Raw genomic sequence first — 25,444 nt, forward strand, 5'->3', positions numbered from 1 at the left:
CCCCAGCTATTCACAATATATATCAATGATTTGGATGAGGGAACGGAATGTAACATTTCCAAGTTTGCAGACGACACAAAGCTGGGGTGGAATGTGAGCTGTGAGGAGGATGCAAAGAGGCTCCAATGTGATTTAGACAAGTTGAGTGAGTGGGCAAGAACATGGCAGATGCAGTATAACATGGATAAATGTGAGGTTATCCACTTTGGTTATTAAAACAGAAAGGCAGATTATTATCTGAATGGTGATAGATTGGGAAAAGGGGAGGTGCAACGAGACCTGGGTGTCCTTGTACACCAGTTGGTGAAAGTGAGCATTCAGGTGCAGCAAGCAGTTAGGAAGGTGAATGGTATGTTGGCCTTCATTGCAAGAGGAGCAGGGATGTCTTACTGCAGTTGTACAGGGCCTTAATGAGACCACATCTGGAGTATTGTGTGCAGTTTTGGTCTCCTTATCTGAGGAAGGATGTCCTTGCCATGGAGGGAGTGCAACGATGGTTTACCAGACTGATTCCTGGGATGGCAGGACTGACTTATGAGGAGAGATTGGGTTGACTAGGCCTATATTCACTAGACTTTAGAAGAATGAGAAGGGATCTCATCGAAACATATAAAATTCTAACAGGAGTGGACAGACTAGATGCAGGCAGGATGTTCCCGATGGCTGGGGAGTCCAGAACCAGGGGTCACAGTCTCAGGATATGGGGTATGCCATTTAGAACCGAGATGAGGAGAAATTTCTTCAGAGGGTGGTGAACCTGTGGAATTCTCTACCACAGAAGGCAATGGAGGCCAAGTCATTAGATGTATTCAAGAAGGAGATGGATATGTTTTGTAATGCTAAAGGGATCAAGAGATATGGGGAAAAAGCTGGAACAGGGTACTATCAGCCATGATCATTTTGAATGACGGAGCAGGCCCAAAGGGCCAAATGCCTGCTCTTGCTCCTATTTTCAATGTTTCTATGATTATTGGTGATAACTTGTTCAATTTGGGTCAGTTATAGAAATTTAAAATCCGACCAGTATCTCACTCTTTTGCACACAACCCCCTCCCCCCCTCCTCTGTGTCTCTCTCTCTCTTCGCTTTGGAGATGCCTTCAATCCCGGCCCTCACTCAGTGAATCAGAGAACAGCACAACAAACAACATGGAATCTCAGCCTGTCAAGATTTCACAGCTGAGGAGTTGGTAAATGGTCTGCTGAGGACTGTAGGTGATGACAAGGCAAGTTACAAGTGCCACTGGACTAATGGGTATCCGGGGGTAATTTCAGACAGTAATAGAATTGAGTGGATTACATCATTACTATTAAATGAACCTTTTGAATTCACTGCAGAGTATGTATTATTTAATGCAAGATTTGACATTTGTGTGTCAGCTTTATTCAAATCTAAGCCATTTTGTTGCCATTCACTGAAGGATTGATGACAGCTGTCACATAATCACTGCAAAAGAAACAATTAACAGTTGATTGCAGGGAAATAATATTGGCCCTGTATAATGATTAAACAGATGTAATGAGGGTTTTCTTCATAAGCTGATGTAATTGTTCCGTAAGTATAGGAGAGCCATGGGTAATTCAGAAGGGAAATTACAACTTGGTTAAAATGATCCTTATCTGGTTTGAATGAGTGAATGCCTGGAACAAACACATTTTCTTGCCAAAATAACTGAGTAAGATAGTACCAAGAAAACACAAGTGATTTTAGATTGGTTAAGGAATAGTCCTTTGTACTGATTTGCTTGGAACAAAATCCTTGGGGACCAATTGCAAGTGATATTAGATTTTTCCGCCCACACAGATTGGAATCATGCCCAGCTCTTTCACAACCTTGCCGTCATCACGATATCCTGGATAGAGGCCTTTTGGATTTGACTTGTTCCTCATCCATCATGTGACTCTTGATTATTAATAATGTTTAACTGCTTTAAACAGTCTACAAAGAGAAAGACAGTGGTCGAGACATCCCTTTGGTGGTAAGCCCCAGATATAGATGTAAATAATTCTGGAAGGGTTTAGACCAGAAATACAGCTACATGCCAGAATCAAGGTAGGAGCAGGAAGCCCAGTTAAGCATGTAACTCTGGGATCCATCGTCCCTCCCTGATTATATGGATCCATCCTTTTTATAGATAATTGATTATGCCCAGTGGTTTTAAAAACTCAAAAAAAAAAGCTTATTGCTTTGAGGAAAATCTAGGCCTGAGTCTGCCATAAGCAGACTTTTTAAATAAATGCCAAAGCTTATTCTTCACTTTTGCACTCAGCCTCTCTTGTTAAAGTAAAACACAGTTCAGGTGTGGAATTGACCCATTTGATGAATTGTCTGTGCTTGTTTGGTACTCTTTCACTACATCTTCTGCTGTTATAGTATAACAATGTAATGGTATACTGAGGGAGGGCCTTTCAACTGTTGCTTAATTTTGGTGTACTCTTCATGTCACTTGAACTGAATAGATAATTTACTTGAGTTTTATGCTACTGGATTTATCTGCACACAAAGATCCATTTCATCAAGAAACTCCAGAGAGCTTATACTGAATCAACCAAACATGGTTCAACTCATCTAGTACGACAGACCTGCATTTACATAGAACCTTATCAAGGGCAACGTCTCAAAGCGCTTCAGAGAAATTACTTTTGAATTGTAGTTGCTGTTGATATCAAGGCACCCTTGGCAGCCAATTTGCACACCGAGAGATCCCACAAATAGCAATGAGATGAATGAGCAGTTAATACGGTTTGATGGTGTTCGGCAAAGTATGAGTGTTGGCCTGCACTCTGCTCTTTTAAACAGTGCCATGGGATCTTTTACATCCACCTGATCATGAGTCTTCGTTTTTCTTATCCAAGATCAGCACCTTTAGCAGTACAGCTCTCTCTCAGCACTTCAGTCAGCTTAGGTTATTGGCTTGAACTCTCGAGTGAGATATGGATCCACAACCTTCTGACTCAGGTGAAAGTGCTACCAACTGAGCCAAGCTGACAAAATTATGATACAGATAATCTAAGTAATAACTTGAATGCAGTTTACCTGAAGTATGGTTCCTAAGATTGTACACTAAGTTAATTATTATTAATATTGATTATTTTGCTTCGCTATCAATCCAACAGTCCAAGTGCCCCAAAACAAGATGAAGGCACAAGGCCTGTAGAACACTACTGAAGTTGAAAAGTGTAGGAGAGAAACAAGATAAATCAGAAAATAGTCATTAGGTAATGAAAGCTCAGGGTTTAAAAGTCTGTAGATTATACAAGGAAGGAAAGGATAAGAGTGGTCGTTTTCACTTTTGGCGCAGCCAGTAAACTGGCAGTTGTGGATTGGCCGCCTATTGTAGGCCCTACTCAATTTTCCTTTGACGTCTGAAATTGAGTTTGAAAATGCTTGAGGACAAGAAAACAGCTCCCAAGAAGTGTGCCAAGAAAACCTGAGTAAAGCACCAGCCAAGGTCGGCAAGAAGCGGAGAAAGTCGAGGAAGGAGAGTTACTCCATCTACATCTACAAACTGATGAAGCAGGTTCACCCCGACACTGGCATCTCCTCCAAGGCCATGAGCATCATGAATTTCTTTTGCGAATGATATTTTCGAGCGCATCGCGGGTGAGGCTTCCCGCCTGGCCCATTATAATAAACGCCACACCATCAGCTCCCGGGAGATCCAGACCGCTGTGCGCCTGCTGCTGCCCGAGGAACTGGCCAAGCATGTTGTGTCAGAAGGGACAAAGTAAAACTCCACAATGAACTGAAAAAATAATAATTGAAAATCGGGGTGGGAGTAGAACAGGCTACTGATCCGCAACTGCCAGATTACCACATGCGCCCCAAGTGAAAAGTGACCCCAAGAAGTTTTGAGGTCCAGGGAAAGAATATGTTGCAGTAAAAAAAAATTGTGTGCTGAGTTTTGATTTCAGCAGAGGGAATGGAGCCAATTTTCATCCCCCCTCTTTCGGGCAGGAGAGGGATGGTCGCTCGGATCAAAATAGTGGCACAGCACAGCACTTACCAATGCGTTCCCACTGATGTCCGGGGATGACTTCATTTTGTTGAGGATCTTCAAATGGGTGGCCCAGGCGCCCACTGGAAATGGGCCAGATCCTCATTAACCCATGCAAATTGGAGTCCTATGACTTCAATAGGACTACAATGGAATTTGGAAGTATCATACACACTCTGTTCGTTGGTACTTGGAATTGAGCGACCTGACCAGCAATCCTTTAGGGGATGACAGCTAGCCGTGCAAAAGAAGTGAGGAAAAAAAGGTTTGTAAATGATTTTCATGGGGCCAGGAGAAGCACTATTGTTCCTTCTGGCCCCACAAAAATTGATCCTCCATCCCTGATGCCCGACCTGCCACGATCTCTTTCCCCCCCCTCACTTGGCTCAGATCCACTGGCTGGGCTCCGCGGTGGAGCCTCCAATCAGTGGGTTGCTCCAAAAGTGCAAGCAGCTCGCCAACAAAATGCAAATAAGGCCTGACCATGAAAAATCCATCGATGGAAGTGATCGCATGAAAATGTACTCCAAAAAAAAGTGTAGACAGCACACTTGGAGCTTAGGAGTTAATATTAGGGTAAATTCAGCACTCCTGTGCTCCCAGCAAGGAGACACACTTGAAAGGTGCAAAGGTTGAAGAATCGAGGCTACAGTGTTGGTTGCCCTATCTCTAACTCACCTTCCCTTTGGGTTGAGCCTCCCTGCTGGGTGTGCATTAGTGCTGAATTTAAACCACTGAGTCAATATAAGCACTGGGCTGAATTTGATCTGTGGTTTGACCAGGCATGCTTTATGTAGTTCAATGCACCGCACATGACCTTATAATCGCCTGTAACTTCTTAGTAGGATTTTTTTCCATTTTTAGAAACTTGTGTGTTAAACTCACCATTTTTGCTTATTTTAGCAGGAATGGATAAAAATGCAAATTAGTTGAGTTTTCCACTGCCTGAGTTTGTTCTATCCAATTTTTTAGTCTTACCAGCAGAAAACTGAGCAATCAGGGCCCATCTGCAATAATAATTGTTTTGTGCCTCTCCCATTGTTTTAACAACTATTCAAGTACCAGTCCAGGACATTACACCAGCTCAGCAGAGTGAAAAACTGAAGCAGAGCAGTAAATTTTTCCAGCCCAATTCACTGTTGGTCATTTCTGGATTTTGAAAGACTGATCTATAGATCCAAACATTTACTAATCAACCTGGGAATTTTGAAATTGAAAACCAAAGTAAACTGCAGTCAAGTTTTTAAAATAGTGTGCATTGCCTGCTTGTGTGGATTGTATTTAAATTAACTTTTGGTTAGTTCTGGCCGCCTTTATAACGATTTATTTAAACGTCCAAACCTTGACATTTTTGATTTTTTCCATGAGGGAAAATGAAACCTACAGTTGAGCAATGCATCAAAGCTTTTTAACCATTTCTTCCTCAAAGAACTCTAATAAATTTGTCAGACATGATTTCCCCTTCACACAATCAAGTAGTCATGATGTGGAGATGCCGGTGATGGACTGGGGTTGACAATTGTAAACAATTTTACAACACCAAGTTATAGTCCAGCAATTTTATTTTAAATTCACAAGCTTTCGGAGATTTTCTCCTTCCTCAGGTAAATGTTTCAAGATCTCCTTGAAGCCTACGCATTTATACATATTGAATAATACATGGTGTTTACAGACTGCCTCTGCAACTGCCCGTTGCCAAGGCAATCACCGTGTTCAGACAGAGAGGTGTCATCTGCAGAACCCCCGAATACACATTCACAAAAAAACAACAAACAGGGAAAAAAAAGAGAAAAAAAAGAGAAAAAAAAAAACAGAGAGAGAGGCAGAAACATCCGGAAGGCAGAGAGAGCCAGCAAATGACCCATTATATTAAAAACAGATAACATTTGTTCGCTGGTGGGGTAACGTGTAGCGTGACATGAACCCAAGGTCCCGGTTGAGGCCGTCCTCATGGGTGCGGAACTTGGCTATCAATTTCTGCTCGACGATTTTGCGTTGTCGTGTGTCTCGAAGGCCGCCTTGGAGTACGCTTACCCGAAGGTCGGTGGATGAATGTCCATGACTGCTGAAGTGTTCCCCGACTGGGAGGGAACCCTCCTGTTTGGCGATTGTTGCGCGGTGTCCGTTCATCCGTTGTCGCAGCGTCTGCATGGTCTCGCCAATGTACCATGCTCTGGGGCATCCTTTCCTGCAACGTATGAGGTAGACAACGTTGGCCGAGTCACAGGAGTATGAACCATGCACCTGGTGGGTGGTGTCATCTCGTGTGATGGTGGTATCTGTGTCGATGATCTGGCATGTCTTGCAGAGGTTACCGTGGCAGGGTTGTGTGGCGTCGTGGACGCTGTTCTCTTGAAAGCTGGGTAGTTTGCTGCGAACGATGGTCTGTTTGAGGTTGGGTGGCTGTTTAAAGGCGAGTAGTGGAGGTGTGGGGATGGCCATAGCGAGGTGTTTGTCCTCATTGATGACATGTTGAAGGCTGCGGAGAACATGGCGTAGTTTCTCCGCTCCGGGGAAGTACTGGACGACAAAGGGTACTCTGTTGGTTGCGTCCCGTGTTAGTCTCCTGAGGAGGTCTATGCGATTTTTTGCTGTGGCCCGTCGGAACTGTCGATCGATGAGTCGAGCGTCATATCCCGTTCTTACTAGGGCGTCTTTCAGCGTCTGTAGGTGTCCATCGCGTTCCTCCTCGTCTGAGCAGACCCTGTGTATTCGCAGGGCCTGTCCATAGGGGATGGCCTCTTTGACGTGGTTAGGGTGGAAGCTGGAAAAGTGGAGCATCGTGAGGTTGTCCGTGGGCTTGCGGTAGAGTGAGGTGCTGAGGTGCCCGTCTTTGATGGAGATTCGTGTGTCCAAGAAAGAAACTGATTCTGAGGAGTAGTCCATGGTGAGCTTGATGGTGGGATGGAACTTGTTGATGTTATCGTGTAGTCTCTTTAGTGATTCCTTGCCGTGGGTCCATAGAAAGAAAATGTCGTCGATGTATCTGGTGTATAGTGTTGGTTGGAGGTCTTGTGCAGTGAAGAAGTCCCGCTCGAACTTGTGCATGAAAATGTTGGCGTATTGGGGTGCGAATTTGGTCCCCATGGCTGTTCCGTGTGTTTGGGTAAAGAACTGGTTATCGAAGGTGAAGACATTGTGATCCAGGATGAAGCGGATGAGTTGTAGGATGGCTTCCGGAGATTGGCTGTTGTTGGTGTTGAGTATTGATGCTGTCGCAGCGATGCCGTCATCGTGGGGGATACTGGTGTATAGTGCCGAGACGTCCATCGTGGTGAGAAGTGTTCCTGGTTCAACTGGTCCGTGGGTACTGAGTTTTTGTAGGAAGTCTGTAGTGTCGCGACAGAAGCTGGGGGTTCCCTGTACGATGGGTTTCAGGATGCCCTCGATGTATCCAGAGAGGTTCTCACACAGGGTTCCGTTGCCTGATACGATGGGACGTCCGGGTGTGTTGGCTTTGTGTATCTTTGGGAGGCAGTAGAAGTCTCCCACGCGGGGATTACGTGGGATGAGAATGCGTAGGATGCTTTGAAGGTCTGGATCGAAGGTCTTGATCAGTTTGTTGAGCTGGTGGGTGTGTTCTTTGGTCGGATCTGCGGGTAACCGTCTGTAGTGTTCCTGGTTGTCCAGTTGTCGGTATGCTTCTTTGCAATAGTCTGTTCTGTTCTGTATGACTATGGCTCCTCCTTTGTCCGCTGGTTTGATGACGATGTTGCGGTTGGTCTTGAGAGCGTTGATGGCGTTGCGTTGTGCTCGGGTGACATTCTGGACTGTCTTCTGAGTGCGGCTGATGAATCTGGCATTGACGCATTTCCTGACAGCTTGAGCATACATGTCCAGCTGAGGGCAGCGACCCTCCGGAGGAGTCCAGTTTGACTCTTTCCTCTTCGGTTGCTGTACCGCGGATCCCTCTGTCTGCTGTTCCGGATCGTCGATTGTCTCATTGGGTTCGCTGCTGAAATCTTGGGGTTTGTGGTAGAATTCCCGGAGCCTCATTCTCCTGATGAATTCCTCTGTGTCCGCCGCGAGACTAGTGGGGTCCATTTTGGTAGTGGGGCAGAAATTGAGCCCTCGGCTGAGAACTTCGATTTCGTCTGGTTGAAGGGTGTGGTCGGATAAATTGACAATAGACTTCCCTGTGGTTGCAACCGTGGTACCAGGGGAAGCTTGGTCGTTGCTGGTGGTGATGCCGAGTTTCTCAAGCTTCCTGCTCTTGGTTTTCATGTAGGCAGCGTAGTTCCGTTGCCTCGTCTGTTTGGCGGTATAACGTAGCTGGTCTGCTGTGTCCTGAGTACAGGTTGAGAGTATGGACTCTATCTTGGTTTCGAGGTTGTGGCGTCTGCTGTAGAGTTGGTGTATGAGATGGTTGCGGAGTGTGCGAGAGGTACGGCGGCAGAGTCTCTCAGCGTAATCCGAGTTGTATGTGGACTTGAGTGGGTTCGTGATCTGGAGTCCTTTCGGGATCTTGTCTGCTTTCTTGCAGCTCTGTAAAAACTTGATGTCTGTGTCTAAATGCGCGATCTTCTTGGATATCCTTTCCACTGTGAGCCGGCAGTTTGTGGTGTCGATGGTAGTCATGATGTGGAGATGCCGGTGATGGACTGGGGTTGACAATTGTAAACAATTTTACAACACCAAGTTATAGTCCAGCAATTTTATTTTAAATTCACAAGCTTTCGGAGATTTTCTCCTTCCTCAGGTAAATGTTTCAAGATCTCCTTGAAGCCTACGCATTTATACATATTGAATAATACATGGTGTTTACAGACTGCCTCTGCAACTGCCCGTTGCCAAGGCAATCACCGTGTTCAGACAGAGAGGTGTCATCTGCAGAACCCCCGAATACACATTCACAAAAAAACAACAAACAGGGAAAAAAAACAGAGAAAAAAAAGAGAAAAAAAAAAACAGAGAGAGAGGCAGAAACATCCGGAAGGCAGAGAGAGCCAGCAAATGACCCATTATATTAAAAACAGATAACATTTGTTCGCTGGTGGGGTAACGTGTAGCGTGATATGAACCCAAGGTCCCGGTTGAGGCCGTCCTCATGGGTGCGGAACTTGGCTATCAATTTCTGCTCGACGATTTTGCGTTGTCGTGTGTCTCGAAGGCCGCCTTGGAGTACGCTTACCCGAAGGTCGGTGGATGAATGTCCATGACTGCTGAAGTGTTCCCCGACTGGGAGGGAACCCTCCTGTTTGGCGATTGTTGCGCGGTGTCCGTTCATCCGTTGTCGCAGCGTCTGCATGGTCTCGCCAATGTACCATGCTCTGGGGCATCCTTTCCTGCAACGTATGAGGTAGACAACGTTGGCCGAGTCACAGGAGTATGAACCATGCACCTGGTGGGTGGTGTCATCTCGTGTGATGGTGGTATCTGTGTCGATGATCTGGCATGTCTTGCAGAGGTTACCGTGGCAGGGTTGTGTGGCGTCGTGGACGCTGTTCTCTTGAAAGCTGGGTAGTTTGCTGCGAACGATGGTCTGTTTGAGGTTGGGTGGCTGTTTAAAGGCGAGTAGTGGAGGTGTGGGGATGGCCATAGCGAGGTGTTTGTCCTCATTGATGACATGTTGAAGGCTGCGGAGAACATGGCGTAGTTTCTCCGCTCCGGGGAAGTACTGGACGACAAAGGGTACTCTGTTGGTTGCGTCCCGTGTTAGTCTCCTGAGGAGGTCTATGCGATTTTTTGCTGTGGCCCGTCGGAACTGTCGATCGATGAGTCATCATCAAACCAGCGGACAAAGGAGGAGCCATAGTCATACAGAACAGAACAGACTATTGCAAAGAAGCATACCGACAACTGGACAACCAGGAACACTACAGACGGTTACCCGCAGATCCGACCAAAGAACACACCCACCAGCTCAACAAACTGATCAAGACCTTCGATCCAGACCTTCAAAGCATCCTACGCATTCTCATCCCACGTAATCCCCGCGTGGGAGACTTCTACTGCCTCCCAAAGATACACAAAGCCAACACACCCGGACGTCCCATCGTATCAGGCAACGGAACCCTGTGTGAGAACCTCTCTGGATACATCGAGGGCATCCTGAAACCCATCGTACAGGGAACCCCCAGCTTCTGTCGCGACACTACAGACTTCCTACAAAAACTCAGTACCCACGGACCAGTTGAACCAGGAACACTTCTCACCACGATGGACGTCTCGGCACTATACACCAGTATCCCCCACGATGACGGCATCGCTGCGACAGCATCAATACTCAACACCAACAACAGCCAATCTCCGGAAGCCATCCTACAACTCATCCGCTTCATCCTGGATCACAATGTCTTCACCTTCGATAACCAGTTCTTTACCCAAACACACGGAACAGCCATGGGGACCAAATTCGCACCCCAATACGCCAACATTTTCATGCACAAGTTCGAGCGGGACTTCTTCACTGCACAAGACCTCCAACCAACACTATACACCAGATACATCGACGACATTTTCTTTCTATGGACCCACGGCAAGGAATCACTAAAGAGACTACACGATAACATCAACAAGTTCCATCCCACCATCAAGCTCACCATGGACTACTCCTCAGAATCAGTTTCTTTCTTGGACACACGAATCTCCATCAAAGACGGGCACCTCAGCACCTCACTCTACCGCAAGCCCACGGACAACCTCACGATGCTCCACTTTTCCAGCTTCCACCCTAACCACGTCAAAGAGGCCATCCCCTATGGACAGGCCCTGCGAATACACAGGGTCTGCTCAGACGAGGAGGAACGCGATGGACACCTACAGACGCTGAAAGACGCCCTAGTAAGAACGGGATATGACGCTCGACTCATCGATCGACAGTTCCGACGGGCCACAGCAAAAAATCGCATAGACCTCCTCAGGAGACTAACACGGGACGCAACCAACAGAGTACCCTTTGTCGTCCAGTACTTCCCCGGAGCGGAGAAACTACGCCATGTTCTCCGCAGCCTTCAACATGTCATCAATGAGGACAAACACCTCGCTATGGCCATCCCCACACCTCCACTACTCGCCTTTAAACAGCCACCCAACCTCAAACAGACCATCGTTCGCAGCAAACTACCCAGCTTTCAAGAGAACAGCGTCCACGACGCCACACAACCCTGCCACGGTAACCTCTGCAAGACATGCCAGATCATCGACACAGATACCACCATCACACGAGATGACACCACCCACCAGGTGCATGGTTCATACTCCTGTGACTCGGCCAACGTTGTCTACCTCATACGTTGCAGGAAAGGATGCCCCAGAGCATGGTACATTGGCGAGACCATGCAGACGCTGCGACAACGGATGAACGGACACCGCGCAACAATCGCCAAACAGGAGGGTTCCCTCCCAGTCGGGGAACACTTCAGCAGTCATGGACATTCATCCACCGACCTTCGGGTAAGCGTACTCCAAGGCGGCCTTCGAGACACACGACAACGCAAAATCGTCGAGCAGAAATTGATAGCCAAGTTCCGCACCCATGAGGACGGCCTCAACCGGGACCTTGGGTTCATGTCACGCTACACGTTACCCCACCAGCGAACAAATGTTATCTGTTTTTAATATAATGGGTCATTTGCTGGCTCTCTCTGCCTTCCGGATGTTTCTGCCTCTCTCTCTGTTTTTTTTTTTCTCTTTTTTTTCTCTTTTTTTTCCCTGTTTGTTGTTTTTTTGTGAATGTGTATTCGGGGGTTCTGCAGATGACACCTCTCTGTCTGAACACGGTGATTGCCTTGGCAACGGGCAGTTGCAGAGGCAGTCTGTAAACACCATGTATTATTCAATATGTATAAATGCGTAGGCTTCAAGGAGATCTTGAAACATTTACCTGAGGAAGGAGAAAATCTCCGAAAGCTTGTGAATTTAAAATAAAATTGCTGGACTATAACTTGGTGTTGTAAAATTGTTTACAACAATCAAGTAGAGTCAACATGGTTTTATTATGAGTCTGCAAATGTCCTGCTACTACTTCCTTAATAATGGATTCTAGCATTTTTCCAATGACGGATGTTAGGCTAACTGGTCTATAGTTACCTGCTTTCTGTCTCACTCCCTTCTTGAATAGGGGTGTTACGTTTGCAGTTTTCCAATCCGCTGGGACCTTTCCAGAATCTAGTGAATTCTGGAAGATTACAACCAATGCATCCACTATCTCTGTAGCCACTTCCTTTAAAACCCTTGGATGCAAGCCATCAGGTCCAGGGGACTTGTCAGCCTTTAGACCCATTAGTTTACCTCGTACTTTTTCTCTAGTGATTGTTTTTAGTTCCTCCCTCTCCTTTGCCCCTTGATTTTCTACTATTATTGGTATGTTATTAGTTTCTTCTACTATGAAGACAGATACAAAATATCTGTTCAATTCCTCTGCCATTTCCTTGTTTTCCATTATTATTTCCCCAGTCTCATCCTCTAAGGGACCAATGTTTACTTTAGCTACCCTCTTCCTTTTTATATACTTGTAGAAGCTTTTACTGTCAGTTTTTAATATTTCTTGCTAGTTTACTCTCATAATTTATTTTCTCCTTCTTTATTATTCTTTTAGTCATCCTTTGCTGGTTTTTAAAGTTTTCCCAATCTTCGGGCTTACCAGTAATCTTTGCCATGTTGTATGCTTTTTCTTTTAACCTGATACCATCCTTGACTTTCTTAGTTAGCCATGGTTGGTTCACCCATTTTGTGGAGTCTTTCCTCCTCAAAGGGATATATTTTAGTTGCGAGTCATAAAGTATCTTTTTAAATGTTTGCCACTGCTTATCCACCATCATACCATCTAATCTGTTTACCCAGTCCACTTTAGCCAATTCTGCCCTCATTCCTTTGTAATTGCTATTATTTAAGTTTAATACAGTAGTTTCAGACCCAAGATCCTCACTCTCAAACTGGATGTGAAATTCATCATGTTATGATCACTGCTTCCCAAGGGATCCTTTACTTTGAGATCATTAGTCCTGTTTTGTTACCCATTACCTGATCCAAAATGGCCTGTTCCCTGACGTATTGGTCTAAGAAACAGTCCCTAATATACTCTATGAACTCGTCCTCAGGGCTATTTTTGCCAAATTGATTTGTCCAATCTGCGTGAAAGTTAAAATCGCCCATGATTATTGCATTACCTTTTTTACAATCCCCCCCCTTATTTCCTGATTTATATTTTGCCCTAAAGTGTAGCTACTGTTAAGGGGGCCTATATACTACTCCCACCAGTGATTTCTTTCCCTCAACTACTTACAATATATATCAATGACTTAGATGAAGGAAGAGAGTGTCTTGTGGCCAAATTTGCTGATACAAAGATAGGTGGAAAAGCAAGTTGCGATGAGGACACAAAGTGTCTGCAAAGGGATATTGACAGGTTAAGCGAATGGGCAAAAAGTTGCAGATGGAATATAATGTGGGAAAATGTGAAGTCGTCCACTTTGGGAGGAAAAATATAAAAGCAAAATATTATTTGAATGGAGAAATACTACAAAATGCTGCGGTACAGAGGGATCTGGGTGTCCTCGTACATGAAACACAAAAAGTCAACATACAGGTGCAGCAGGTAATCCGGATGGCAAACGGAATATTGGCCTTTATTTCTAGGGAGATGGAGTATAAAAGCAGGGAAGTCATGCTACAACTGTACAGGGTGCTGGTGAGACCACACCTGGAGTACTGTGTACAGTTCTGGTGCCCTTATTTAAGGAAGGACATAATTGCATTGGAGGCAGTTCAGAGAAGGTTCATTAGGTTTGTTCCGGGTATGGAAGGGTTGTCTTACGAGGAAAGATTGAACAGGTTGGGTCTATACTCATTGGAGTTTAGAAGACTGAGAGGAGATCTTATTGAAACATACAAGATTCTGAGGGGACTCGATAGGGTAGATGCTGAGAGGATGTTACCCCTTATGGGGGAATCTAAAACTAGGGGGCATAGTCTCAGAATGAGGGGTCACCCGTTTAAGACGGAAATGAGGAGGAATTTCTTCTCCCAGAGGGTCGTGAATCTTTGGAATTCTTTACCCCAAAAAGCTGTGGAAGCTGAGTCATTGAATACATTCAAGGCTGAGTTAATTAAATTTTTGATCAGCAAGGGAGTCAAAGGATAAGGGCAGGAAAGTGGAGTTGTGGTAAAAATCAGATCAGCCATGACCTCATTAAATGGCTGCCGCCCATCTGCCGTAACTTCGCACCAGTGTCTTTTTAATGTAGAAAGAAAAGTCCCAAGATGCATTACAGAGGTGCAAAAGAAAAAATTTCAGCAGAATTCATGCTGCAAAAAATACTCTGCTGAAGGGTCCAGCTGATTCATTGCTAAATGAACTCCAGCTGAGTGGGTGAGCTAATTGCTAACTGGTCGTTCTAGTTTCCCCAACAGAGAACTGCCACATCTTTCTTCGAAAGCTCATTCACCAGGAAGTAACTGGCCGCAATAACCAACAGCAGCTGTTTTAAAACCAATTTTGTTAGCAGTTTTTTGGGGGCAGAAAACAGGAAAAAATAGCCTGGAGGATTCAATTTATTTGCCAATTTTCCACCATTTTTTAATGCCTATATCTGCCATCCCCTTTAGTAACTCCCCCAGAATCTTTGGGGGGGGGGGGGGGGGGGGGAGGGAATTTTAACCCCCAAGAAAAGGTAGGTTGGGAGCTGGTGGGTAGTTCAAATAATTGATTTTTGGAGTGCAACCACAACCCAGCTCCAACACGCCCACTTCTGGGTTTAACGGAGACTCGTTTGGATGTGTGCGAGTAACCTGTTCAACGCAGTCAGGACTTTAATTATTTCAGGCGGTTGGGTAGTTATTGCAGCAACTGATGTCCTTATGTGATGTTAATTAGGTCTTTTTAAATTTAATTTTACTGACCTTTTAAATTTAACGTCTCCACACTGGTTTCCCGGGGCTGGTGAATCTCGCCAGTGAAATGGAGGAGAGATTGAGCCGCAGTTCATGTGGGTATTTAAAGTTGTGATTACACCATCTGAATAAAAGCTCAGTTATTACAGCTGATGTCGCAGTTCTCTCTGGCAATTATTTGGCTCACGGTTCTTGTGTTGAGACAGCTTTTTCAAAACCTTGGAGCCTATCAAACTGACAAGATCCGGATAGGGGAGCGCAATGGATGTACTCTGGAGGACATCGGAGGAGGAAAATGATGACCATCCACAGCAACAACGTCGTGGTGTGTTTGGATCTGCAGGCACACAAGCGTGAGGCGCGCAACAGAGGGGTCGAGGTCGCAGGAGGCATTACCCATGTGAGAGGGTCTACAGGCAGGGGCTGAGCTTCCTGGACCTAGTTGAAGGCTCAGATTGAGTCGGCAGGTGGTCGCAGACATCTGCAGCCTCCTTGAAGACCTGCTCCCTGCTGATGGCCACGCATTGCACGTCACTGTAAAAGTCACCACTGCCCTTAATTTCTTTGCCTCTGGCTTCTTCCAGTGCACCACCGGAGATGTCTCTAGGATCTCTGTCGGCTGCACATTAATCTATACAGCAGGTAATAGATGGGTTATTTGCCGGGGCGTCCGCTTAATTGAACTTCCCTCGTGATGACAATAGCCAGAATGAGTGGGCAGTCGGTTTTGCGCCTCTGGCTGTCTTCACACAGGTGCAGGGTGCAATCGATTGGACACACGTGGCAATCAGAGGACCACCACATGAACCAGGAGTTTTCATCAGCCACAAGGGGTTTCGCTCCATAAATGCACAGCTGATGTGCAACCACATGAGATTAATGCAGGTGTGTGCCAGATTCCCTGGCAGCTGTCATGATGCCATTTATACTGCACCAGTCCAACATTCCAGACTTCTTCCTACCAGGAAGACAGACTTGAGGGCTGGCTCTTTTGGAGACAAGGGATACCCCCTTCAGACTTGGCTTAAGACACCTGTGAGGAACCCCACCAATGAAGGTGAGACGTGGGAGCACTTTGAGTGGTGTTCCCACTCCCATGTCCCCTTTCACCATTGTTACTCTCCTGGGCCAGCACAACATCATTCCTACCATTCTGCTGGGGACCAGCTTGGTGCAAATCAGTGACACGTTGTAAGGCCACGGATAAGCTATCTGTCATGCTGTTTAAGGTGGCAGACATGCTGGCTTCTAAAGTCTGCACGGCCGTGGTCATGGCCTGCATAGACTGATTTGAGAGCCATGGTTGAAGCTTCATGGAGGAGGCCACTCTCTCCATGGCAGACATTGTCGCAATTACCTGGGACAATAATCCACTAGTGTCGGAACTGGACTCCTCCATCCTCTCCGCTATTGTGGAGAGTGTGCGTGGCACGTTTACTAGTACTTTGCAGAGTTGCTGCTGTATCTCGATCATTCTCATTCTCAACAATGGCCCCCAGGGTTCAGCATCTGTATCCAGTTAAGCAGAGCTTGGAGAAGAGTGTGCCCCCTGACGTGGATTCTCCAAAGCTGCCCCTGCCACCAGTGTCTGCTCGTGCTTGCTTGTGAATTGTGAATCACCAGGTGAAAACCCAACTAACTTCTAACAGGATCTACTGAAGTGCAAGTATTTGCGCTGGTGCATGGCTATATGTCCTGTGACAGTGCGCCCTCAGAAGGAATGAGCTCTTATGAGGAATCGTCATGAATCTCTGCACATTCTTTTTGTACGCGTGAGGCCCTGGAAGACAAAAGAAAACAATATGAATTAGTCGTGGCAAAGTAACAATCTTGCCAATCACCATACTCTTCCTCACATTGGTGGGGTAAATTATTTCCATCCTAGTCTGCACTGCACCTAGCAGTACTTTAAGGGAACCATCTGTGATGCTGGGTGCTGCTCTTGCTCAATGTGAATCCATTGCTTCATTTCCTCCTTTCTTCTCAAATCCATTTTTGTACTGGCCCTTTAAATAGTGGACTTCGGATCACCTCATGCAGGTGCACGAAATGCCCGCTGCGCAGCTTGGAGATGCAAAACCCGGAAGAAAAAATGTATTGCTTTAATTAAGTTGCCATCGCAGATTCCAACCCGCTCACTTCACTTACAGGTTTCGCATCCAATAAACTTCCCTCTCCCGCCCCTCCCCACCCTGCTCTTTTCCCGGCTCCAAGTTAAAATCCAGGCCCTTGTCACAGCACCTGTTGACCTAACTGACAGAAGCGACAGTTCATTCAGTAGATTGAGGGCTAACGTTCTCTCAGGAGAACATCAAAGCCGCTTTGTCCCAAAATGCTCTTAATTCTTTCGTTTTGGCATAAACTGAAAGAACAACTTATCAAGCATTCCATTGGCATTGCTACGTCATTATTAAAACCAGCTTTAGCAGTGTTATGGGGTAATGATTTCATCTCTAAAGCTGTTTGATAGCTTAAACCTTTAGGTACAATTCTGCATTTTTGTTTGAGTTGAAGACTGCGAATTGGAGAAACAGCTGCTTTGTGACTATGGGCAAGTGGGCTGTATTGGAAAGTCACTTCACTGCCCACAACCCCTTAATTAGTCAGCAGCTGCTTTTGCTTTTTCTATGTCAGTTTTAACTTTAACTACAACTATATAAAGTTGCAATGTTGTCAAGAGTAATGAATAAGTCAAGAAATAGCAGCTGTTAAAAGTGGAGCTCTCTTTTAATTTTTGTAAATGAGAAGCTGGCCATTTGTAGTGGGAATGAAGCTGAACCTTTTTCTCCATAGAAACTCTTACTTTGCATAGGTGAATCTAAAATAATACGTGGTTTCTATTTCAGTGAAGCCCATTATCATTAGTTGTAGAATAAAGTTTTTTTTTAACCTTTCTCTGCTCTGCTTTTACACAGATCTGCCAAATGAGATTTGCCCCTTTTGAGTTACATTTGATTTTTTTTAACGTGGTGCTAAAGCTGCAGCTATACTGCCACTTTCACATTGTTGCAGAACAGTTTCAGGTGCACACTAACACAAAGGTATGAGTGTAACTCAGGTGGCAGGTCAATGATCTGATACCAATGTATTGCTACCCGTTGTGAAGTCACGTTTTAAAAGTGTAGTCGTATCATTTTATTAGAATTTCATTGTTCTACTACCAGTAATGGCATTGACTGTTTTTGGCTGGCAAGGTCAGAGTTTCATGTCTATGAACAGAGCAGCGGAATTAAGTCCAGGCCTTTTCTGGCTAAGAAACTTTAATGTTGCTTACCTGATGACATCAGGCAATATAAAGATTCATAGGGGCGGGAAACATGCAAGTCTGTTATAACGTTTACAATGAAGTTGAGTTCCTAAATAAAATAATTGAACCATATGTAACCTTATCATTGCATCTCATTCCTAAAACACTCTGTCTTTCAGTGCTTTACAGACCTGTTTTTCACTTAATAATCGATATAAAATACAGAAAGGAGCATTACAGAAGGGTATTGGGACCAGCCAGATAGCCCAAAGTGAACGTTTTACAGTACTAGTAGGAATATTCCTATCTTCCTACTAGTACTGTAACAGTAATGGGCAGTATATGCAAAGTCAAAAAAAAAGTAGGCACAGCACAAAGTTACTGAGAACCAAAAAAAAACTTTTTCCAGTCTCCTTCCAAAATTCCAATCAAAGAGAGACTGAGGTTTCCCTGTCTGTTTTTTAACCAACGCCGCCTTCAGCATTTTTCCATTCTGTCATGCTGACATGTAGGAAGGAGTAATGTCTGTGAAGCCCCACCCCATCCAAACTGATTCCAAGGATTAGCCCATTTTAACTGAGGGGTTGGATTTCTTGGTATGTAGATACTTTCAATCTGGTTGTATAAGGATATAGCGGAAAGCTGTGTTTTCCTGCAGTTTAGGGCAACTTTTACTCTATGATTGATGGATGGTGAGGCTGATTTGAATATTCATTTCATAAGGTAGCACCTCTCTCTGGATTGTTCACTTTGGAATAAATCGGAATATCGGATAGCACAAACAGATGGCAGGAGATAGATTGTTTAGGCTCAGTGCTGTCATTTAATGATTTCTACATTAGATAGAAATAAACACAGGATATTGTAGCCAAATAATAAAGCTAGTCTAGTAAAACTTCCGTTTAATGCCTAAGGAACCCAATTCCATCATGATTCTGCCAAGTAAGTACTTTTTCTTTTTCTTTTCTTAATTGTTGAAACTATTGGAAAAAGTTTGTTGTACAAGAGCTATGTTTTGACAGTGGCGTCCTTCGTGCCGAAAGCATTTTATAGAGAAATGGTAAATTTTCCTGACAAAAAGTCAGTCATTTTAGGTGCAGTTATAGTGGCTGGCTTGTATTTTCATACAGCCCTGTAAATGTAGCACTCACAGGCTTTTGCAGCAGTCTATTTAATAGATGACTGACCGACTTGAACTGTAACAAAAGTGTTCTACATAAGAATTATTTGGGGGGGGGGGGAGGACAGGAGGTAATATTCAAACTCTAATATTAGCAAATAACTATTTTGATTTTCAGTGGTGTCCATTTTAGTGCTCTGTGCATTGAGTGGTAAGGAAATGTGTTTTTAATTTTCTACGGATCCAAATGATGTAGGACTTTTCTTTCAATTTTTGTCTTTTTATGTTAATTTTTATTTTGTCATTATGCCACTATTATCTCTTTTTAACAGTAAGTTAAATGTTAAAAAATGAAACGTACATGTGGGAACGCAAAAACATAAACAGCTATCCATATCTTTCCCGTGTTTTATTTTCTGTTGTGAACCACATGCCAGATGCTACAGTTTTGTTCTAAGAGGAAGGTGAGATGTTATCTGGCATACCTCCTGTTCTTTGGGGGGCTTGAAAGGTAAAGAGCTGACGTGAAAAGCTTCTTGCAGCCAATATTTTCATTGACCATGCACTGAGGGGGAACACAAAAGCTTTTCATTTGCTCAGTCACAACGCTTGCTCCTGTCAGACCACCTTGGCAGACACCGACTGCTGCAATCCACAGAGCTACAGATTACTGATAACTGGCACGTTGCACACACACGAGACGCTCAGCAGTTATTGATCATCTCCCACTGAAAACAAGAGTCTGACGAGATGTTAAACGTGAACTTTTTCCTGTGAGCTTATCAGAATTATTTATTGTCATATTGGGGGGGGGGGGAAATGCATATTTTTCAGAAGCCAATAAACCTTAACTTGACTTAAAATGTCAGGTGATATATTCCTTTCAGGATTCTGGTGCTGACCAATTCCATCAGTGCAGGCTGAATATTCACATTTCATAGCTAATGTCATCTCCTGAAATCCTCAAACATTAGTGCAAGGCTGCACTTCAATTGGAAATCATAATTAATGGACTTCAGGAGCTGTTTAAATACCAGACTGATGGTGCACTGCATTAATCATCACTTCAAGCAGTCTATCTGTCATTGCAGCTTTAAAAAGCAATGTCTGAAATCCAGAATTTTTCTGCTACACCCTCTTTAAATTGAGACCACAGCAATGGCATTAAACTTCAGAAAATATAGCAAGCATGTGAAATTATAGTTGTTACATTGTGGATTTTCCAAATTACTGCAGTCAATTGTAAGTTTAAAAAGACACTGTGCTAGTTTTGTGGGAGGATTCATGTAGTATTCCAGCACTAAGTAGAATGCTTTGAAAGTGCCACTTGAGAGCTGCCATACTGGATTTCAGGAAAATTTGTACTGTTAACAAATATGATACCTGCAGCAATATGAACAGTTTATTGTTTATTGATGTCCTGTGCCCCCTATTCTCTCCTGAACCAACTCCGCAGCATGCAATTACCTCTCCTTGGGTCAATGCTAGTTTCTTCAGGGGCCCCTATGTATAGGCAGCCCAGCTGACACATGTTGAGGATAACGAGGTGGGAGGCCAGGTATGTACCCTCCCACCTCACTAAAATATGAAGAGTCTCACTGGACTCCTCCAGAGGGTCGCTGCCCTCAGCTTGACATGTATGCTCAAGCTGTCAGGAAATGCGTCTATGCCAGATTCATCAGCCGCACTCGGAAGACAGTCCAGAATGTCACCCGAGCACAACGCAACGCCATCAAAGCTCTCAAGACCAACCGCAACATCGTCATCAAACCAGCGGACAAAGGAGGAGCCATCGTCATACAGAACAGAACGGACTATTGCAAAGAAGCATACCGACAACTGGACAACCAGGAACACTACAGACTGTTACCCGCAGACCCGACCAAAGAACACACCCATCAGCTCAACAAACTGATCAAGACCTTCGATCCAGACCTTCAAAACATCCTACGCACTCTCATCCCACGTACTCCCCGCGTGGGAGACTTCTACTGCCTCCCAAAGATACACAAAGCCAACACACCCGGACGTCCTATCGTATCAGGCAATGGAACCCTGTGTGAGAACCTCTCTGGATACATCGAGGGCATCCTGAAACCCATCGTGCAGGGAACCCCCAGCTTCTGTCGCGACACTACAGACTTTCTACAAAAACTCAGTACCCATGGACCTGTTGAACCAGGAACACTTCTCACCACGATGGACGTCTCTGCACTCTGCACCAGTATCCCCCACGATGACGGCATCGCTGCGACAGCATCAATACTCAACACCAACAACAGCCAATCTCCAGACGCCATCCTACAACTCATCCGCTTCATCCTGGATCACAATGTCTTCACCTTCAATAACCAGTTCTTTACCCAAACACACGGAACAGCCATGGGGACCAAATTCGCACCCCAATACGCCAACATTTTCATGCACAAGTTCGAGCAGGACTTCTTCACTGCACAGGACCTCCAACCAACACTATACACCAGATACATCGACGACATTTTCTTTCTATGGACCCACGGTGAGGAATCACTAAAGAGACTACACGATAACATCAACAAGTTCCATCCCACCATCAAGCTCACCATGGACTACTCCTCAGAATCAGTTTCTTTCTTGGACACACGAATCTCCATCAAAGACGGGCACCTCAGCACCTCACTCTACCGCAAGCCCACGGACAATCTCACAATGCTCCACTTTTCCAGCTTCCACCCTAACCACGTCAAAGAGGCCATCCCCTATGGACAGGCCCTGCGAATACACAGGGTCTGCTCAGACGAGGAGGAACGCGATGGACACCTACAGACGCTGAAAGACGCCCTAGTAAGAACGGGATATGATGCTCGACTCATCGATCGACAGTTCCGACGGGCCACAGCGAAAAATCGCGTAGACCTCCTCAGAAGACTAACACGGGACGCAACCAACAGAGTACCCTTCGTCGTCCAGTACTTCCCCGGAGCGGAGAAACTACGTCATGTTCTCCGCAGCCTTCAACATGTCATCAATGATGACAAACACCTCGCTATGGCCATCCCCACACCTCCACTACTCGCCTTTAAACAGCCACCCAACCTCAAACAAACCATCGTTTGCAGCAAATTACCCAGCCTTCAGGAGAACAACGTCCACGACACCACACAACCCTGCCACGGTAACCTCTGCAAGACATGCCAGATCATCGACACAGATACCACCATCACACGAGAGGACACCACCCACCAGGTGCACGGTTCATACTCCTGTGACTCGGCCAACGTTGTCTACCTCATACGTTGCAGGAAAGGATGCCCCAGAGCATGGTACATTGGCGAGACTATGCAGACGCTGCGACAACGGATGAACGGACACCGCGCAACAATCGCCAAACAGGAGGGTTCTCTCCCTGTCGGGGAACACTTCAGCAGTCATGGACATTCAGCCACCGACCTTCGGGTAAACATACTCCAAGGCGGCCTTCGAGACACACGACAACGCAAAATCGTCGAGCAGAAATTGATAGCCAAGTTCCGCACCCATGAGGACGGCCTCAACCGGGATCTTGGGTTCATGTCACACTACACGTAACCCCACCAGCGAACAAATGTTATCTGTTTTTAATATAACGGGTCATTGACTGTCTTCGTTCTGTCTCTTTTTTCTTTTTTTTTCCTTTTTTTCCCTTTTTTTTGGGGGGTTGTATATTCAGTGGCCTTTTAGATGACACCTTTCTGTCTGCTCACTGTGATTGCCTTGGCAACGGGCAGTAATCACCAGGCTTTGTTATGTGATCTTAAAATGCGAAGGATTCGAAATTGTCAATTCCACACCGCCTGAGGAAGGGGAAAGCTCCCGAAAGCTTGTGGGATTAAAAATAAAATCGTTGGACTATAACTTGTTTACAACAACTAAAATATGAGTGCAGGAAGGCTGACGTATTGCAGGGAAACTTCAGCAAATCACAGGGCAGTGCAGTCAGGGCAGAGACCACAGTACCTGGTACATCCTGGATTCATAGGATGCAATCCAACATTCATACTGAAATGTTATGGTCATGATTTTAAGCAGGACTAGCTCATTCAGAACATATTTGCTTTCTGTCTTTGTTATTTGTGTTAGTTCGTTGTGAACACAAGTAGCAACAGCCCTGTCATTGTAAAAGTTCTCTTTTGGACGATATTGTATAACTGAATGGGGCTCTATTCCAAGCCTGGAGGTGCGTGTCTTTCTGCATGTGCAACATTGTAAGCGAACGTATGTCTGCAGGCATATTCCTCCACTTGTGTGAATGCACTTCTGTCATTTTGGAGCTTTACAATGATATTGTGACTACTTATTCAATTAGCACCAAAATCAATTGTGGAGTTTTAGTGCAGTGAATTTGCTCGTTGTGATTTATCTTTTGGTAAATTTTTAAAATCTTCCCAACCTGGGCACTAGTTTAATAATCTGAAATTTATTGTGTAAACAGTCCAAAATCCTTCCTGACAGAGGTTATTTTATTGGTTTGCTATTATATGCTGCATGACATTGTATAACAATTATGTGGCTCTGGGTGGGATTATCAAATTGACATGACTGGACTCAGATTATGGACAACAAACCAAAAAAATATGTACACTCCCTGCATCTTCAGGTGAACTTCCTCCCAAGTTGGGCCCCATTCCTTGAATACTGAGCATGGCATGTATATGTGGGCCTCTCCTAGTTCTGTCAGACCTCCCAGGTATGCTCTAAGTAGAGTAAGTATATGAAGTTAAGATTTTTACAGTGGGGAACTGTACCTTCATAACAACTTCTTTCTATCAACCCTGCCCTTGAGGTAAAGTGTTGGCGATTCCCTCTATATTTCATAGTATGGTACATCACAGGAGGAGGCCATTCAGCCCATTGTGCCTGTGCCAACTCTTTGAAAGAGCTATCCAATTGGCCCCATTCCCCTGCTCTTTCCCTGTAGCCTTGTAAATTTTTTCCCTTCAAGTATTTATCCAATTCCCTTTTGAAAGTTACTATTGAATTTGCTGCCACCACTCTTTTTCAGGCAGTGCATTCCAAATCATTACAACTTGCTGCTTTAAAAAAAAATGTTTCCTCCATGTCGCTTCTGGCTCATTTGCTGGTCAGCTTAAATCTGTGTCCTCTGGTTACCGACCCTTCTGCCACTGGAAACAGTTTCTTCTTATTTACTCTATCAAAACCATTCATGATTTTGAACACCTTTATCAGATCTCCTCTTAACCTTCTCTGTTCTAAGGAGAACAAGCCCAGCTTCTCCAGTCTCCCCACATAACTGAAGTCCCTCATCCCTGGTACCATTCTAGTAAATCTCTTCGGCACCCTCTCTAAGGCCTTGACATCCTTCCTAAAGTGTGGTGCCCGGAATTGAACACACTATTCCAGCAGCGGCCAAACCAGTGTTTTTTTTTATAAAGGTTTAAGCATAACTTTGTTGCTTTTGTACTCCATGCCTCTTAATAAAACCCAGGATCCATTTGCTTTTTTAACAGCCTCTTCAACTTGTCTTGCCACCTTCAAAGATTTGTGTACATACACCCCCAGGGGTGTCTATTTTTGCACTCCCTTTAAAATTGTACTATTTAGTTTATATTGCCTCTCCTCATTCTTCTTACCAAAATGTATCACTTCACACTTCTGTGTTCGATTTCATGTGCCATGTGTCTGCCCTCCTGAAGTCTGTTACTACCCACTACATTTCCAAGTTTTGTTTCTTCTGCAAACTTTGAAATTATACCATGTATACCCAAGTCCAGGTCATTAATATATATCAAAGAGCAGTGGTCCTAATACTGACCCCTGGGGAACACCACTGTATACTTCCCTCCGGTCTGAAAAACAATCATTCACCACGGCTCTCTTTCTGCTCTATAGCCAATTTTGTATCCACACAGAACCCTCATCAACCCTCTCTGTTACATCATCAAAGAACTCAATCAAGTTAGTCAAACACGATTTTCCTTTGACAAATCTGTGCTGACTTTAATTTATTAGCCCATACTTTTCCAAGTCCCGGATTAGTGTCTCTAAACATTTCCCCACTACTGACGTTAGGCTGACTGGCCTGTAATTGCCGGGTTTATCCCCCTCCCCTTTTTTGAACAGGGGTGTAACATTTTCAATCCTCCAGTCCTCTGGCACCATCCCCATATCAACGGAGGATTTGAAGATTGTGGCCAGAGCCTGTGCAATTTCTACCCTTACTTCCCTCAGCAACCTAGGATGCATCCCAACTAGACCAGGTAACTTTTCTA

The 25,444-nt window shown here is 44.8% G+C and overlaps 1 protein-coding gene across 6 annotated transcripts in view; it reads left to right on the plus strand.

Annotated features, from left to right (window-relative positions):
- stard13b (StAR related lipid transfer domain containing 13b) overlaps window positions 1-25,444 on the plus strand; it is a 398,947-nt gene that overhangs the window by 320,984 nt on the left and 52,519 nt on the right. Inside the window, exon 1 of one of the 6 annotated variants that reach the window (XM_067985954.1) lies at window positions 1,951-1,977. The exons of 4 other annotated variants lie outside the window; for them this stretch is intronic. Coding sequence is in view for 1 of the 2 variants with exons in the window: in XM_067985953.1 (XP_067842054.1) it covers window positions 18,982-19,018 (37 nt within the window). In the remaining variant the exon portion in view is untranslated. Of the gene's footprint in view, window positions 1-1,950; window positions 1,978-18,769; window positions 19,019-25,444 lie in introns of those variants that run through there. One more of the 6 variants, XM_067985953.1, reaches the window with a different exon arrangement.

Source organism: Heptranchias perlo, chromosome 6, assembly GCF_035084215.1.
Source record: "Heptranchias perlo isolate sHepPer1 chromosome 6, sHepPer1.hap1, whole genome shotgun sequence".
Classification (NCBI taxonomy): domain Eukaryota; kingdom Metazoa; phylum Chordata; class Chondrichthyes; order Hexanchiformes; family Hexanchidae; genus Heptranchias; species Heptranchias perlo.